The following is a 19,443-nucleotide window of genomic DNA, read 5'->3' as shown; positions in this document are numbered from 1 at the left end:
GTACAAAAATCATAAATTCCATGTTTAATCTTCCAGGCGGTTGCCCTATTATATAAGCTCGTGTTTCTCTTCCAACTTCTTCATGTCTTTACATCGTAAGTTGAGTGGCGTCATCCACTTTCTAAATGGTAAGTTTTCTGTTCGTAAATACTCAAAATTTAATTTTTTATATAATTTAATCATTTTATTTATATAACTTTTTTAATAATACCTTAATATAAAATTCTGCGAACCCGTGTTTCTTACATACGCGGGAGTATAGGGAAGTGAGTGCACGTGCATGAATTAATTACTTGATTTTCCTCGAGACTAGTTCAACATATTTGCATCAATGGCATGGGATAAATTTACCTATTTTATTGGAGATTTTACACTAAATTCATGTGAAATTCTGATGTGTCTTGTCCTAGAGAATATTATTTGAAAATGGTTGCACAAGATCATTGTTGCAAGGATCAATTTGTTTAGTATTGTTGATTTGAACATTGGACTAACGAGTTTTAGATTGTTCGTTTGACACTTTTTTTCTGGGATTAAATTTCAGCAACAATGCTGAGCAGAAGGGTAGATCTTCGATCCGATACGGTAACGAAACCGACAGAGGCAATGAGGTCTGCAATGGCCACAGCCGAAGTCGATGACGATGTTTTGGGAGTTGATCCGACCTCGTTCTGGTTAGAATCGGAGGTTGCGAAGATAACCGGCAAGGAAGATGGTCTATTCGTCTCTTCAGGCACCATGGGTAACCTCATAAGTGTTCTTGTTCATTGTGACATATGAGGAAGTGAAGTCATACTCGGAGACGTTCCCATATCCATATTTACGAGAACGGTGGTATTTCAACAATCGGAGGTGTACATTCGAGGCCGGTGAAGAACAACGAAGATGGAACAATGGACATTGATTCGATCGAAGCCGCTATTAGAGACTCGAGAGGAGAGCTTCTGTACCCTACTACGAGGCTCATTTGCTTGGAAAATTCACATGCCAAGTAAGAATCTTTCTTTCTAATGCAAATTTTAGCCTCTTGGACAATGTTAGTACATTTTATATGCTGCAGCTCTGGAGGTAGATGCTTGTCTGTGGAATACACTGACGGAGTCAGCGAGCTCGCTAAGAAGCACGGTTTAAAGCTTCACATCGACGGGGCTCGAATTTTCAATGCATCGGCGGTGAGTTAAACGTTTTATTGTATAGCCTGCAAATCTATCATCAATATGAAGATTCATACAAGGAAATTTGTTCCCTTGACATAGAGTGTTTGTCTGGCAGGCACCTGGAGTTCCTGTTAACAGGCTTGTACAAGCTGCGGATTCAGTGTCGGTATGCTCTTTGAGTAAACATCGTTACTTATTTCAGCCTCTTCATCTTTTAACGATACCGATAAGTTCCATTGATTTTGTATGTGTTGTAGGTATGTCTATCAAAGGGTGTTGGTGCTCCAGTTGGATCAGTCATTGTTGGTTCCAAAAGCTTCATTGCCAAGGTAAAGCCAAATGCTTTGCTGCTAAAAATCTCGACAATCTACGAAACATATGCTTCTCCAGTCGTTTTCGGCTTTCTTTAGGCTAGAATTCTTCGAAAAACCTTAGGTGGTGGGATGAGGCGGGTTGGCTTCATCTGCGCCGCTGCTTTTGTTGCTTTGAAAGAGAATGTCAAAAAGCTCGAGGGTGATCACAAGAAGGCAAAGGTATTAGCAGGTAAACTGTTACATACAAACTTTTCGGTTTCGACCTTTCTCTGGTGCTTTCAATCGACGAACTTCGGTGTAACATTCATCAACTTCATGTTAGTTTTTGTATTGTTTCAGAGGGCCTAAATCAAATTAAAGGTCTAAGAGTGGATGTTGAAACAGTGGAAACCAATATTGTGAGTATGCTATTTACTAAACCTACATTAATGGCAATCTTCCCCTCTGTCTGCAATCTGCATTCGAGTTTTTTACGGTTCGAACCGTGATTCAGTTGTTGAGTGAAGATCATGTACAAAAGTTACTAGCTTCCTTTTGCTTGTCGCTGCCGTGTTCCCCAATAAAACTTAATGTAAAAACTAAAAGTAAAGGCCTTAAATTCTTCATATTACTTTATGTCAACAGATAAATGTTGATATAGTGGAGGGCTCAAAATTCACAGCAGAGCAACTATACAAGAATTTAGAGGAACATGGTGTCCTGGTGGTGCCAAGGGGGGCAATCCAGGTCAGTATTCTCCATCAAAAACCATCCCAATAGCTTTGTATTGCTTTTGATTACCCTCGAAAACCGATTAAACTAGAATCTGTAGCTCAAACCAAGCAAAAACATCTGAAGATTCCCCTCTTTTTGAAGTGTTACTTCTTGTAGCATAGTGAAAGTCCAGGGGGACTCAATAAGAATGACAGTATATACCAGATATGGAAATTCAACGGTACATACCAGACCAAGTATTCGACATTATTAGTAAAATTTGGATTCCGAACCGAGCTAGCTTGCGTTCACATTTACTGCGATTATACAGGCTAGATATAGTAGGGTAATATGGTGGTGTTTTGGTCATTCAGGATCAGAATTGTCCTCCACCACCAAATTTCATCAAGTGATGTGCAATACACTTCGTCATGCTTTCAGGTGATCAAACATCAACTATTAAGTTTCTTGCATGTTAAGGAACTTAAAATGAACTTATAATGTTCTTTGCATATTGCAGCAGGCTTTCCCCGGATGCAAGAACAAAATGGCAACAAAGCTAGAAACCGATACTCTAACTATTCGATAGCGTCATTTCAGGATGTGTCGATGGAACCCCTCGAACTCGGGAACAGGATCGATCGGATTATGTAATAAATTATGCAATACCATTTCATTATGAAGCTTTAGATTACATCATTGTATCCCTTATATCCTATGTAACCTTTGTTAAACCTCGACAAACTAATCCACCATCCAAAACTCGGTTCAAACAGTTCATGTTTGTACTCTTATGCTTCGAGAATCGACATTCAACAAGTTTAGGGTTCGAATAATAGTATATACAATCCCTAGTGTTATTCTGGAGCTGTATACATTTCATATGAAAACAATAATAAAGCAGAAGTAAGCCATGAATGCATAGTTTTGTTTATGTTTGGTGAAAACTCTGGTTTTCAAGTGGGAACAAAGAGATATTGTGGGGCAGTGTCCCTCTGGATTGGGTCCTTCACAGGCCTGGCTTCTATCCTTCTTCATTGAACCATTTGTATTAAGAGAAAGAAGGGACGACACAAAAACTACTATGGGCGAATTTCATATGATCTCTTAACTGTTGTCTCTTTTCACTTTGACCATTAATTTATTAATTTATCAATTAGACAACTGAACTATTTAAATGGTGTTAATCAAGTCGCCTGCCTAACGTTTAATTGAAGTGTTGATGTGGTAGTTAGCAAAATGTATAATTATATCAATTTTATTAATGATCATGCCAACATTTCTATTAAATGTTAACGATGTATGACTTGATTGGCATCATTTAAATAGGTAAGTAGTCTGATTGATAAAATTGAAAAATCAATGATTAAATTGAAAAGATAAAATAGTTAAATGGTCATATGTATAGTTTACCCTAAAATCTAACCAAATAATGTGCATTTTCTTTTACCGATAATGTCATTACAAAATTCATGAAGGAACAGTGTTTTGTTCTGTCATAAAGTACTTTTGATTGGAATCTCACAACAGTTGTTTTTAATTTTTATTTTTCTAATGGCATATTTTATACTCATAAAATTTCAGAAATTTATCTTTAGAAATTTACTGCATCCTAAAAATGTTATAGCCAAATGTAAAAATAATTCCTTACTTGTTTTAGGGTTAATTATAAATTTCATACTTGAATTTTTTTTCTATTTTAGACACTAAATTTTTTAAAATGCCGATTTGGCATTTTTATTAACTTTAGACCCAAAAAAATGTTTGCCCTGTAGAGTTTAATTTTATTTTGAAAATCTAACCTAAATTTTAAATACTAAACCAATTCTAAACCATATATTTATCTCTCTATATCCACTGCAATTGGTCATCAATGAGCATTTTATTTAAAAAAAATGTTTATCACAAAAATTGTCAATTTTAATGTATAAATGCATGAAATTCTGCTCTAAAACTGGAACAGCAAAACCCTAAACAAATAGTGGAAATTGGCAATGACAATGTTAACCAATTAGGTAAATTTTGGGTTTTCTTTACATTCCATTATTGACTAACCCTAATGGGAGGCAACCAACCTATCTAATTTAGCTAACACGAGCTAGCTAGTTAGCTATTTCTCCTTGGTTCCAACAGCTATGGAAATTTTGGAGAGTCCACTTTACTTTATATTATTATTTTTAATTTCCAATATGCTACCATATTTGCAGGTTTGAGATTCCAAATGCAGGAGATGTGTTTCCTTACTGTAAGTGGGAACATTTTTGTTTTCTATTTTTATCAAATTCTAATTCTTAAACTTCCTCACTTATGGCAGTCATGGCTCCTCTTAATATATTATAAGATATTTTATACTTTTGGAGAATCCCAAGATTCAAAATAGGAAAAAAAATTAAGTAAAATAGTAATGTATAAAAAAGAGAGTGAAAGAAAAAACCTTTTTCTTTCCCTACTCCCTAAATCAACCTTTGCCAGAGGAAATGGTTAAATGAATGTTAAATTTTGTTCTTTTAACATTTGATTTTATGGTAGGTTAGTAATGCAAATAATTTCATATTAAGTAAGAATTATTTATTGTGGTTCGGTTCAGTTAGTATGTGTTTTTTATCCCCTTCCCACATGATATAATTAAAATTAAACGTAAAATTTGTCAAAAAAATTATATATTAATGACCATAAGTTTTTAATACATTAAATGGTTGAATAGAATTTTACCAGTGTATAAGTGGGAATGAATAATATCTATACTTCAACGGGTTGATTCAAATGGTAAATAATTTGATATTATTTGTATGAGTCTTGTGTTCGAGCACTTGTTGTGTATGTAGAAAATCTCCGTTGAAAGACTCACCGACCACAATAAAGTGTGCGACTCGGATTGGTCTCAATTAACTAAGACGAAGCCTTATGAACCGAAAAGACAACAACAACAAAAATAATAATAATATTTTTACGATAGAATGTTTGAAACTATTAATACAATTTATTTTTAAAGGATTGAATTGATGATAAATGAACAAAGTGTTTTTTAAATATTTGAATTGATGATGAATGAAAAAATGTATGGTCTAGTTTTGACAACGAATTCGATGGCTTCAGAATAATTTTGTGTTAGAAACTAAAACGATTTCAATAATTTTTTTTTTGTAAAAAATTATTTATTATTTATTAATTACGATAAACAATTATAATCTATTTTATAATTTAAAATGATTATTTGAAGTCCTTTTAAGAAAGTTTAAGTTATATAAACAAATTTAATTGTGTGTCATGAATTTTCTCCTCTTTTAATAGGTTTTAGTTAGATTCTTTCAGTTATTTAAGAGAGTAATTATGGCTAATTTTTTTATTGCTCTTCTCACATTTTCTTTCAAGATCTCTTCTAATTTTATTAAAAGAAAATTTGTGTATTAGTGAGGGAATTTTGATAATACAGAAAATCCCATATTTAATAAGAATCGTCTGCTGTGATCTCATTTGATTCATACATGTTTCTTTCTAAAAAAATATTATTTTATTACAATTTATATTTTATTGTTTTTAGTTGTTACGAAATATTTAGTACATTCTATGATCATTAAAATAGTGTTTATGATAATATATTATTTTATAAGTATTATTGGATTGTTTTTATCATATCCCTACTATATATTAATTTTTAATCATGTAAATATATTTTTCATACATGAATTTATTAAGTGATGAAACATAAATTTAATACATGTACAACTGAATTCGTCGGACCGTAGGCACTTATCGTAATTGGTATTTTCATAAATGGCGCAAAACTTTGAAACATTGTAGTTTGACCTCCGAATTTCAAAATTCCAACTCTGACCTCCAAACTTCATGGAATAACAACATTACCCTCAAACTTGTGAAATTCCCACTTTATCCTGAAATTTCATATTTAAGTTCAATTTACTACCTAAATTTCCTAACTTTACAATTTAATTCAGATTTTCACCATTTTCAAAGTTCGATTAAAATTACGTACAAGTTCTAACCCGATTTCAAGACGTGACAATTGATTTACAAGATTCAATCTATTAGTGAATCCATTATCACACTTGAATAAAGTTCAAGCAAGGTTTTGGAAGTTTTTCATTGCTTCTAATTAGTCCGCCTCCTCACTTTTTGTTGCCTCATAGTGTTTGATTAACTAATTTTCTTTGTTATTGTTTTTGATTAATGAATTTGAAGGTTAAACTTTAAAATTTAAATTTGAAAAAACCCTAAAAATTTGATGTATCAATTGTAAACTATCAATGCTATTTTTTATCCTTTTAATATTGTTAGGCTAATTTTTAAAAATATATTGATAATTTTTATTTTGAATTTTATACATATTTTAAATATTTTTTTATTAATCTAAGGTAAATATAATGTAGTATCTATTTAAAAATAACTCTTAACATTTTGACAATAAATGCCAATGCCCCTAACATCTATGGTAACAATGAAAATAGGATATTTGATATAGTAATTAAATCAATATATTTTTATACAATATTTAAATCATTTAAACTTTATTATGTCTTTAAATTTAAAAATAATACGTGTACAGATACTTTCAAATTTATATTTTTTAGATATAATAATATAATATGAACTAGTTAAAACTCAATTAACCGTACCTATTAATTAAATCAATCCATTTCTCAATTTAATAATGAGTTGATATATCGTCAGGATATAAATAATATACTAAAGGTGTTTGGATGGGAGAACGTGAGATATTTATAGGAATGAAATCCACATTCTTTCGTTTGGTTAGTTCGGAAATCTCATTCTTGGTAATGTAAGATTATCAATAGTGGCTTTTTTGGGGTATATTATCGGGAATGTCATTACCTCCTTTTCCTTATGTATTGTTGGATTACCGACGTTTTGGACTAAAATGCCCTTAATTTTTTTTTTCAAAAATATAATTCTTCTGTCATTGAATAATAAAAATTCTATGAATGTTAAATTATAAATTTATCCTTAAACTATTTTAGATTTACAAAAAAATCTATAATTAAAATTTTATATGAAGTTCAGGGGTTAAAATAAAATTTTTACCCTTTCATTAAACCTTTTTATATTTTAAATTTTGTAAAAAAAATTATATAAATTTTATGAATTTAAATTTTTTAAAGAAAATATATAAATATTTTCCAACTTGTAATATTATAAAAATATATAATAAGGACAATTTGGTCAAATATACATTCTAAAATCTACGGTAATCTTACATTCCTGCTAAGCTAACTAAACTTAAAATACAACATTCCTAGTAATTCTATTCCCTGGTAATCTTACATTCTCATTGGTAATCTTACATTTCGTGAACCAAACACACCCTAAGGATTAGTTAGGTGTACATTTTGAAGAGTGGTATTTAAAAATGTTGTATAAATGAACTTTTTAAAAATATTTAATAAAAGCACATTTTAAAATTTAAATGTTAGGAATTACTGGTAAAAAGTAAATTTGAAAAAAATAAAATGTTCATTATAGAAATTATGTATTTTTATTAGAATAAAATATATTTATTTTTTAAATGTATCAAAGTTTTTTATTTTTTCATCTTCTCTATATTTTAAGGTTTTGTTCGGTTAATTCAAATCAATATTATTATACATTTGATTTATTACGTGAATCTTATAAAAACATGTTTTATTTACATAAAATTTTAAACGTGAAATTTATTTAAATAATATTAAATTGATTATGATTTAAAAGAACTCCGTTAAGAAAAAAAAGCAATTCTTTATCTATCATAAGTACTTTGTGGGGATACACGCGCCAGAGGAAGGAGAGTAGAAGTGAAATTGAAAGGCTGCAATATTTGGCATACAGCCCTTGGGTCACTATCACCTCTGCCAAACTTGTCCTATATTTGGCAAAACAGTTTCCTGTTAATTTATTTTTACTTACAACAACTCATTAACCACAGGTTTCTCAATGACTGAGCTCTCTTCTATTTCTTTGACATATCTTGGCCCATTGGATAATCTCCCTCTCTTACTTTATCAACAGTGTTTTAACTTCAGTTTTATTGCCTTTTTCTGTCAAACCAAACAAAAAAAAAAGAGAGAATCTGATCATCTCTGATCTCATTTTTCCATCTTTAACCATACTTTTTTATAGTTCATATGCTCCATGTAACTGCAGTCTTTCAAGAATTTTCTTGCAGAAACTCTCAGCTTGATTGCTGGTTTGTGTTTGTGTGGTCGTCATCTTCGAACTCTCTCCGTCTCAGTTAAATTTCACCGAATCTCCTCTTCAAAAAGAAAACCCTTTCTTTGTTTTGTTATTGATTAACATGGAAAGCCATGCAAGATCTTGCATTTCATCGTTTCTTGTGTTATCACCATCATAGTCTCCAATATAATTGTAAATGAACAGTCATCGTCACTTAACTTTTTCTCCAATTATTGCTCTCTGCAAAGAAAAATAACTGTTCATTCTCTTTTTATAGAAGAATGAAGTGAAAACCCTAATCAGTTCATCAAAACAACAATCCAAGATTTCTCTCTTTCTCTTGATAATGGATTTGGTAAGCTCAAGCACCATAGCAACTACAGCTACCAACAAAAACAGCAGCGATATTATCACTAATGCAACACCAATTCTACCGCCACCGACCACTCCGAGCCGCTACGAGAACCAAAAGCGTCGAGACTGGAACACTTTCTGCCAGTATCTGCGAAACCATAGGCCTCCGCTGTCTCTTTCGATGTGTAGCGGTGTCCATGTTCTCGAGTTCCTTCGGTACCTCGATCAGTTCGGCAAGACCAAGATTCATAACAACGCTTGCCCTTTCTTTGGCCTCCCTAACCCGCCGGTTCCTTGCCCTTGTCCTCTCAGACAAGCTTGGGGTAGCCTCGACGCACTTATCGGTCGACTCCGTGCTGCTTACGAGGAGCACGGAGGCATGCCGGAAGTGAATCCTTTTGGAGCTAGAGCTGTGAGGATTTATTTGAGGGAAGTCAGGGATTTCCAGGCCAAATCTAGAGGGGTTAGCTATGAGAAGAAAAGGAAGAGGCCTAAGCAGAAGGTACCAGCTGCCCCATCAGCACAACAATCATCATCTGCTCCAGCACTTGTTGCTGATGCCACTGCTGCAAGTAAGTTAACACAGAAATTTAACCATCATGGTGAAAAATTATCAGAACTTGTTAATTTTAAGGATTTTTTTTTTCATATTTGAGCTTGTACCCTCTCTGTATTTTTTTTTTTTGATCATTTGAAAACAAAGTAGTCTACTTTGAAAAGTGCGTACCCTTCAAGTTGCCCTTTAGGGGGACACTTTGTAATGGTTTACTGGCAGCATGACCAGTTACTAGGAAGCAGCTGGGAATCAATAGTACCAAACAGAAAATGATGGCAACAAGATCTTACTATATTTAGTAGGAAAAAACCCGGTTTTAATTTAATTAGTTATTGCAATTTTGTAAACCTAATAGTATGGAATGATAAGAATATAATATATGTTCAGAATTTTTTTAATCTATTAATAGCATACATATATCGTAGATATAATCACTCAAATTCGGATCTCTAAAAAAACATTTTATATTATCATTAGGTTATTGATGAGTTCGTAAAATTAGATTTAAACCTCAATCATTTAATCAAAATAGTTTATTTTGGCTTGATGCTAATTAACGAGGACTTTTATTTCTTGCAGAACATACTATGTAATGGAAGAAGGACAAGAGTGCTCTTGCAATCAGCAAGTGTCTGGATGATATGTTTTTAATGGGTTTTTGTTCCTTTAAGGTATTTCTCTATTTTTACTTCATGAGTTGATCATCTTTCAATGGCTTATATAGCTGAACAAACACATGTTATATTTATATAATTTGAGGGTATAAGCCAATGCAACTTCTAGTAGATATGTATTTTGTATTCTCTATGTTTTTTTTTCATATATTAATATGAAATATATTTATATATATTTGTTCTCTTGCTCGTTATAAGTAATAAATTATTATTAAGAGGAACATATATTAGCCTAAAATATAAATCATAAAATAGACATAAAAAATTATCAAACAAGACATTGAGGATGTGGGAACTCAAAGCTTGTTCATTGTATAGGCCAAGTATATTAGTGTTGATAGGAGAAATGGAGTTATAGCCATTTTATATAAATTATTCTGCTTAATTTGACCGAAGATTCGCAGTTAGTGTAGAGGAGGTAGGGAGTAAATATGCTTAGCAAGATGATGAATAGGGTTAGAGATTGAGAGTGTGTCTCCTTCTTTAATCTTGTATAATGATTTATATACCGACTCTTAATGTTGGTATCGAACCTAATATCACAAAAAATATTTATAGATTATCATACTAAATAGATTTGAATGATAAATAATAGATTCAATAATCATATCAAGAGACTATAACTGTACGAAGAAACAAATTTAAAAGATTTTAAAAACTCTAAAAATCTCTACAAGTGAAAGATTCACAATAAATGTATATTTTACGAAAGAGTTATTGAAGAAGTGCAACTATTAGTCAAAAATCCAAGTCATTAACAAATTTTATATTAAAAATAAATATTAAATAAATCAATATATAGTCCTAAAATATTTAAGAATATATTACTTTCACTAAATTTAAGAAGAAGAAAAAAGCAATAATGTAATTATTTCGATAAAAATAAATCGATAAATAAACATCATAATTATGAATGCCATTAGACACTCATAATTGTGAATGCCATTAGACACCAATTAACATTCTTGTATATAAGTTCAGGGGTGAGTGTTTGATTGAGTTGATTTAAAAAATTTTGAGTTATTCGAATTAACGAGTTATATTTTATAACTTGAGTTGACTTGAAATTTTTTCGAGTCGAGTTGAGTCAAATTTTTTAGTTTCTATTTAAATTTAATTGTAAATATTTATAATATTACGATATTATTTGATTCCAATTTAAATGATATTTTATAACCATATACAATACATATATATTTTCTTGTATTTTTTTCATATGTGATTTACATATACAATACAAAGTCGAGAGACTTGATTCAAATTTGAAAATCAGTATACTAGTTACTAAAAAATTCGAGTTATTCGAGTTGTATTTTACAACTTGATTTGAACCTGAAATTTTTTCGAGTCGAGTTTATAAAATTACAAATCGAATTTAATTCAAGTCGAGTTTTTTTTTCAAATCGAGTTGAGTCGAGTTTTACTCACCATATATATAATTAAAATATAATAACCATGAAATCTATTCTAAGGCAAAAGACAAAACCTAGACTCATCTTTTCTAATATTGGCGACAGCTAAAACAAAACACATACACGCATGTCATAAAAGTGTTAGATTTGTACAAAATTTTGAGCCAATATAAAGAAGATGGAACAATGGAGGTTTGAAAGCCTAATCAAAGGGATGTATGATAATCCACTTGGGCAGACAACTTTTGAACATTATTTATGGATAATACTTGTTTAATACTAGGCTGATGTTTTGCTTGTCTTATTCTTAGGGTATATATGATCTTTTAATTATCTCATTAAAATATCATAATTTATTTATTCATTGTGTGATATCCTAGAACTGCTTACACAAGTAGACTGGCTCTTATTGGACTCTATGAAAAATTACACACTGCAAAGAAAATATTAACAAATGCTTATTCATGATGGCAAGCTATATTCTAATTAGTAATTATGACATTTATATTCGAGTTGAGTAACATATACATATAGGGTTAAGTTCTACTTCCATAATGTAAAACTCTTCAATTTATATAGATTTAGAACCGTTGGATGAATAAAAATAGATAGTTGAGACTTCTTTTTTTTTTTCAAGTAATTTTTTTCACATTTACTACGTCAGCCTCACTCATAAGCTTTTCCTCATTCAATGTAATTAAATCTAAGTAAAACTAACAATATTTTACATTGTATAACAGTATTTAATGATCCTAACTCATATATATATATATATATATATATATATATATATATATATATATATATATATATATATATATGATCCAGGTCATATTGTTCAAACGGAACTAGTTTCTTAGCTCTGGAAAAACTGATACATTTTCCAGCTAAGAAAATGGTGGACCATATCCCACAACATATAAACTGCATGCATGCATGCACCAACTTGAGTAGTCATATTTGTTGTGTCAGTTTAGGTAGCACAGAACTCAAGAAAGCCTTTATAATTTTGTCTTGGGGTTAACAGTAGAGGTCGCTCTTCAAATTATAATTCCACCATTGCTTGTACTGCAGATTTTTGACTTCCCAGAATAGCAAAGTAGCAATACACATGATATATATATATATATATATATACATAGATGGAAGTATACGTGTACAAGTGAGTGATTTTAAATGATTCTTGACGAAAAGTTATTACATGAATTCTTTCCACTACCTCAATTATAGTCTTTATCCAATTAAATGAGTATACATTACATTTATTTTTTACATCATATTTTCTTTCCACTACCTCATGTTTTTGTTATATTCTTTCTTTGATTCACCATTATAATTCATCTTAAGAATTAATCCTTTTCAATTGTGTCATATAAAAGGAAATTCTCATATATCATACATAAATCTAGAAATTCTCATATATTTTTAATGAGACTTTTTTGGTTAAGAAAAAAATAAATTTGAAAGAAATTTAAATTTTTTGTATTGATTTTAAATCTTGATTATATTGGTGAACCAAAGAAAGAGCATAGTAAAACATGTAGGTCTAATGCTTAAGATTGGGGAAGAAAAGGATGGGATAAAGAAGAAGAAGTGATTTTTAATTTAGATTATAATGGTGGATTAAAGAAAGAGTAGAGCAAAACATGGAGATTTGATGCTTTAAGATTGGGGAAGGAGATGATGAGATAAAGAAGAAAATGATTTGAAAATTTTAATTTTTAAAGAAATATGATCTGAAAAATAGGGCTACAAAACTTGGTATTATTAGAAATGAAAGATGGAACTAAACATAGGCACAGAATATGTGGCAAAATTTGCATACAAATTCTGCATCATACACTAAAATTAGGGTGAACGTAGACATCGTATTTACGGGGCTAAAACTGAATTATTAATTATTGGGGGATTATAATGCAATTCTATCATTTTATTATAATTTTATTATTTTTGAAAGGATTAAAGATAGATATCAACAATTAGTTGGTCTAGTGGGATGAGACACTAAATCTCTTAAATAAGTTAGGGTTTCGAATACTGACGTTTACGAATAGAACAAACTATATTGAGAGGGTTGATTTCACCTCTGCAATATCTGATATGGATTAGTAAATCAATAAATAATATTAATAATTAATTATAAAATTATGTCATTTTAAAGAATAAGACTGTGCACTGTTGCCTAGTGAGGTTTTATAAGGTGCGCGAAATGCACGATTTCCTATAACCACAATAACTCCGTACTGATAAAATATCCCCGCGATCTACGGTGAAGGGTAAGCAGTTGACACGTGCATAATCAGGTAGACCCTACAAGTACCGTGCTCCCACGTGGATGTTTGTACTGCTTGTCTACAAATACAGAATTCGACAGCTATTTCTGCTTCGTGTGACGTGTGGGCTCCACTCATTTATCCTACATGGCGTTATATCAACCCTGGGATGTACCTGATGTGTGCGTACTAGGAGTGAGCCTTCTATTGATGCGAGATAAGTAAAAAAAAAAAAATCGAGATATTCAAGTTGTTGATTTATATTTTATAATTTGAAATTGACATTAAATTTTGTCAGGTCGAGTTGAGTCGAATCGAATTTTTGAATAAATTTAAATGTAAATATTTATAATATGATGATATTATTTGATTTTAATTTAAATAATTTTTATAAATATATACAATACATATATATTCTGTAGATGCTCGATTTGTCCGGGATCTTTTCTGAAGTTGAATTGGATTTATTGTCGTTTATATGATTAATGTTTGGTTATATTTATATATGATATATGAGCAACTAAGCAATTATAATGAATGATTAAGCAATTAAAATACATATGAGTATACTAAATAAATGTTATTACAGGCCCAAGCTGAAACAAGTTACAACAGGCTGGATTAAACAGCCCAAACAACTGAACCCTAAACCCGTTAGGGTTTTCCTTTCCCGCTACCAGCTCTCGGCGCCGCACCACATTTGGCCGTTGGACCTGGCATCACGATTCAACGGTTCACGTGATGCCCACACCCGACAGCACACTGACCGAGAAGCTCGGTTCCCAGGCAGAGCACGATCACCAAGCCAGCATGCGCAGCTCCACTGACAGGAAACCCGTGTTGATCGGCCACCCATCCGATACCAAGGCCACCATTATCGTCGCCCGTGATCACCATGCCCAACCGGGGGGCCCTGCACACAAAACAACAGAACACGAGGAAGCAAAAAAAACGAGGAGAACAACAAGAAAAACAGGGTCCAACCATCAAGAAAAGGGGGGGAAATCGTCCAAGAGAGGAGAGGCTCAACCCATCAGCCATCATCGAAGGAAAAAAAAGGGACAGAACCAAAAAGAAAACTTCCAGTAACCAAAAAATCAACAAGAACCCAAAAATCCACCATCAAACGGAAAAAAGGAAAAAACAAAAACCCACCTCATTAATCCAGAAAGCTTCCGTCGCCCTTGCTAGGAACCGAGAAGAAGGTAGACCCTTCGTCTTTCGTTGTTTTCTAAGTCGTGCATGTCGGTTTTGAGCAGTGGGTTGTAGGTTTTTGTTGGGTTTGAGTTAAGATTCGGTCGGGGTTGCCCTCGGGTCCTTTGAGTATCTTGTTGGAGTCTTAGGAGAAGGGAAATCTGGGTTTCGAGGGGTTTTGGCCTTAGATTCAGGTTGGTAACTACCGGGGTTACCATCGGGGGGGGTTTATGTGATGTCTGGGCTCCCCATCGGAGCCCCACGGTGGTGGCCATGGTGGCCACAGGTTTTGGGCTTTATCGAGGGTTGCGAGAGACCATGGTGGCCGTGGTGGCCAGGGGAGTCGTCTGGTCAAGCTGGGGTTGAGAGGCGAGAGAGATAGAGAGAACGGCTGGGGGGGGTTTTCATCTGTTTAGGTTGAGAAGAAATGAGACTAGGGTTAGGGGTATACCCTGATGTCTCGTACGCCAAAACGGCGTCGTCCCGTTTAGTTCCAAAACGGCGTCGTCCCGTTTAGTTCCAAAACGGCGTCGTATTGACCTCCGGGGAAGTATTCTGTGTTTTGCTTTGGGGGGTAACTGCGTGTAGGCCATTTCAGTTTCAACCTGTTACATTTTTGTCCCTGAATCGGGCTTCTTTGGTATCTTAAATTTACCTCCTAATTTGCCGCATGTTGTATCTTGGTCCAGAATCAGTTTAGGGCTATTTTGATGTTGTTTATACTTTGGATATGTAATTTTGAAAAACTTTCATTTTGGTCCTATGAAGTACTTTGGTATATATTATGCTTGCAGTACATGGAAATGAAAGTTTTATGAAATGAGCCTATTGTTTAGTTTCTTTATAGTTTAACCCTTGTTTAACTTTTGATTAGTATGTTTAGTTTTGATTTTATTCATATTTAGTCACTTTTTAAATATGTATATATCTATATATATTTTAATTTTATAGTTTCGCATGTCATGTTTTTATTATTATATTTAAGTCATGTTTGTACACTATATGTTAATATGTGTGGTTTATTATTATTATTATTATTTTTTTTTTTGAAATTAAAATATATGTATATATTTTTTTTCTTGTGTATTTCACATTGCATGATATTTTAATCATAATATTATTACTCTTTGCATGACATTCAATCAGCATAATTTGCATGATAGTCTTACGTGCATAACTTGAACTAATCACATAATCGGATTAAGGGTAATACCCTTTTAATTTAAAACTGTCAGAATGGCTTTTCTTAACTTACAGAAAAAGTTGTTCTTGACGATTTTAAATTACAAGTGTATCCCATCATTGTCACTAAAAATTTGATATTTCACTTTAAAATTTGGGAATGAAAGAAAATGAAATGTTCGACTATTTAAATGTATCGAGAAAAGGTCGTTAGAACTGAACTAAAGATCTGGTCTCGGTATTTATAAATAATCGAATATTCGTTATCTTTCTAACGACTTGGTAATTTTAACTTAACTTATTTCGTTGCTTTTGCATACCATAAAATTTGCACTTTTGTTGTTTTAAGGATCAAAAATTAAATTAAATTTGAACTTGTAAAATTCGCTGCAAAGACATTAATTAATCGACTAGGTACCGATTTAGGGCGCTGTGGGGGTGCTAATCCGTCCCCACGCGTAACCGACTCCCGAACTCAGATTTTGATAACGCAGACCGCAAATTCGTCGTTTTAATTAAAAATATTTTTTTATTTAAAATGACAACGTTTTGGGTGTCCAATCACACCCTAATCAAAGATTGGTGGCGACTCCTCGAACCTTATTTTTTCATCGTAAAGGAATTTCCAATTTTTCGAAACGAGAGGTTTTCTAAAATCGTATTATTTTTAATTAAAATCAATCGTAAAGAAAATAATTAAAAATAACGCGCTTTTCCACGCCGTTTAAAAATCGTTTCGACAGCTTGGCGACTCCGCTGGGGACTTTTTAGAGAGTCAGGCCGATCGTCGATTAATTAATTGTCTTTGCAAACGAAATTTATAAGTTCGCTTTAATTTGGTCTTTGATCCCTTGTTTGTTTGAATTGTTTTATTTACATCTTAATTTGTAATTTGGTTAATGAATAAATAGTTGTACTAATGTGCGCTCTACATGTTTCAGTTTTTTTTGACCTTCGTTTTAGTCTATTGTTTTTCTTGGATCGAGGCAAAGGATTATGGGTTTCCCCTCACTGTCGTTACAACCACTTCGATATTTAGAGCCTTCTTACTGTGCTCTGTCCCGTTAGGTAGGGGTGAAAGCTACGCTTACGTGAGAAAAATTATTTTTCTCCGCATGGGCTTTAGCTAGTAACCTCTGGGGTACATGCCTTATGTTTACGAGTGAAACATTGAGTTTTCTCGCATGGACATAGGGAAATGTATCCTCTCGAAATTGAACTTGATCCGTTTTAAGCCTATAATGGGCGAGGATCGAGGGTCTGGCAAGCCCAAGGGGGCACCAGCAAAAGACAATTCGAGGACCCTTTTAGAAATACTGAAACTCTGCCTATCTTAGGTTGAATCTCTGTCCACAGACACAAAGGGGAAACTCATTCTAACTTTTCCCTCGAATTTATTTTTTTGCAAAAAGTATGCGAACTAGAGATCATGTGGTTAGGTTTATTTTTCAAACATGCATGTGAATTAGATACCATGCGGTTAGGATTTTTTTTATGAGTAACAAAACATGTGGGTAAATATCATGTCGGGTAGGATCTACTAAAGCATGATTCGGTAGACGCCATGTTGGGTAGATACCATGTGAATTAGGTTTAGGATGTATATATTTTCTATCTTCATGTTGTTTGTTTATTCTTTGACTATTCATTGTATATACTAACACAGTTTTATTTTTGTTTGTGTTTTATTTATTACCGCTGCATTACATCATCATTCATGAAGAAAGGTGTTGATTCACAAGGTGGTCATAAAAGTAGAAGGCGGTCATAAAATGGACAAGAGCTTTCATAACAAGGAAGTGGATAACGCAGAAGTGAGGTCGTGGTCCGAGGAAACTCAGAGGAAGAAAGGCGACAGTTTGACTGAAGATTACATATCAGTACTACCAGAGGTTGCTCCGGTCAGTCTAAAGCAAAACGATTTGCAAGAGTTACGCGAAATTTGGGAAAGTTGGAATTCTGAGGTGAAATACTCTTTCTGGCAAAAGTATGGTGACATCGCCCTTCTGTTGTATGTGAAAGTAAACGAACCCCTAATCAAAGCTCTCATCCAGTTTTGGAATCCCGCATATAGCTGCTTCACTTTCAACAAGGAAGACATGACTCCCACGTTAGAAGAATACACCTCCTTGTTTCATTTCGAGACGATACACTTGGACCGTATCTACTCAAAAGCCTCAAGGACCCAATCCTTTAAGAGCAAGCTCGCAAGGATTACTGGGATGGGAGAGAAGTGGGTTGCTGATCGAATCCAAAAGAAGGGAGAGTCCGATTGCTTCCCTTGGTCATGCCTCAAGGAGCTTATCGTCAAGCATAGCGATATCGAGAAGAGCATGGAGATGTTCGCCCTGGGAATTTATGGTTTGATGATCTTCCCGAAAGTTCTTTATCACGTGGAAGCCGCAGTGGTCGATTTATTCGAGCGTTTGGAAAGGAAGGTAAACCCTGTTCCTGCGGTTTTGGCTGAAACATTCAGAGCACTTAGCAGTTGCAGAAGAGCTGAGAGTAGCCGCTTCACCGGGTGTGTCCAGCTGCTTACTGTTTGGATACGCAGTCACTTCTGGAAAATTGACCGAGAGTATAGTCGACGATTTTCTACGGCCTATTCACCCTTAAAAGATTTCCTCACTAAAGAGTGGCCAGAGCATCTCACCAGGAAAGATTGGGTTTCACTCTTCAGAAATTTACAGGAACATGATATAGTGTGGCGTGTCCCCTGGTTAGCTTTTGTGGATGTGTTGTACAAATGTGGGGATTCCGATTGGGTAACCCTATTAGGGTTATGGGGTGGAGTAGGTTATGCGCCACTAATGGTACTAAGGCAATTTGGGGCCCGCCAATTCGTCCCAGCTACATCCGGTCTGAAGGCATCTGAATTTGTGTACTGTGGAGATCATTACAAGAAGACTGCTCGTGCAATGTCAGAGGCGTGGAAGTCAACCTTTAGAACTGATTTCATAGCGGCTGAGGTCATGCTGACACCAGATTACGTGGCATGGAGGGCGGTGCGAAAGAATGATATCCTTCCGTTGGCGAATCGTGACCAAACAACTCCTTTGGAAGTACAGTTTGAGTACGTACCGTCTAAGTTGGAGATACTGAAGAGTGAATTCGAAGCGGAAATCGCCAGGAAGGAAGCGGAGTGTGAGGCCCTTAGACAAAAGAATTTCATGTTGGACATCGATAGGGGATTCTATAATACACAGTTTGAGCTTATGCGCAAGAGAAAGGATGAAGTGGAGGCCAATCTCACTAGTTTACAGAGTGATTACCAAAAGATGAGTCGAGCACAGGCAATTGCTGGCCTCGGGAGAACTTCAGAGCAGTGGCGGTTAGAGCTCCGGGCTGAGAGGGATCGTCGAGTTAGAGACGTCAGAGCCGAGAGAGAGCACCGAGTCAGAGAATTAGAGACAGAGAAGAAGAAAAGAAATCAAGAACTTGAGTCCGA

At 33.6% G+C, this 19,443-nt stretch overlaps 1 protein-coding gene and 1 pseudogene across 1 annotated transcript; both read left to right on the top strand.

Annotated features, from left to right (window-relative positions):
• The first annotated feature begins 349 nt into the window (after nt 1–349).
• On the top strand, nt 350–2,230 carry LOC120213857 (annotated as a pseudogene).
• Nucleotides 2,231–8,189: 5,959 nt separating this feature from the next.
• On the top strand, nt 8,190–10,026 carry LOC120213142 (protein LIGHT-DEPENDENT SHORT HYPOCOTYLS 1-like). Its single transcript, XM_039211292.1, has 2 exons — nt 8,190–9,276; nt 9,840–10,026. Exons 1-2 carry the CDS (start codon nt 8,697–8,699, stop codon nt 9,851–9,853), a joined length of 594 nt encoding a protein of 197 aa, XP_039067223.1. The 5' UTR covers nt 8,190–8,696; the 3' UTR covers nt 9,854–10,026.
• The last annotated feature ends 9,417 nt before the right edge of the window (nt 10,027–19,443 follow it).

This window comes from Hibiscus syriacus, unplaced genomic scaffold (genome assembly GCF_006381635.1).
Source record: "Hibiscus syriacus cultivar Baekdansim isolate YM2019G1 unplaced genomic scaffold, ASM638163v2 tig00000738_pilon, whole genome shotgun sequence".
Taxonomy (NCBI): domain Eukaryota; kingdom Viridiplantae; phylum Streptophyta; class Magnoliopsida; order Malvales; family Malvaceae; genus Hibiscus; species Hibiscus syriacus.
This window is presented reverse-complemented; position numbering and strand designations above follow the sequence as displayed.

Bases quoted from the DNA above. Each gene is read 5' to 3' on its own strand.
- LOC120213142 (XM_039211292.1), top strand. From the start codon at position 8,697: ATGGATTTGGTAAGCTCAAGCACCATAGCAACTACAGCTACCAACAAA.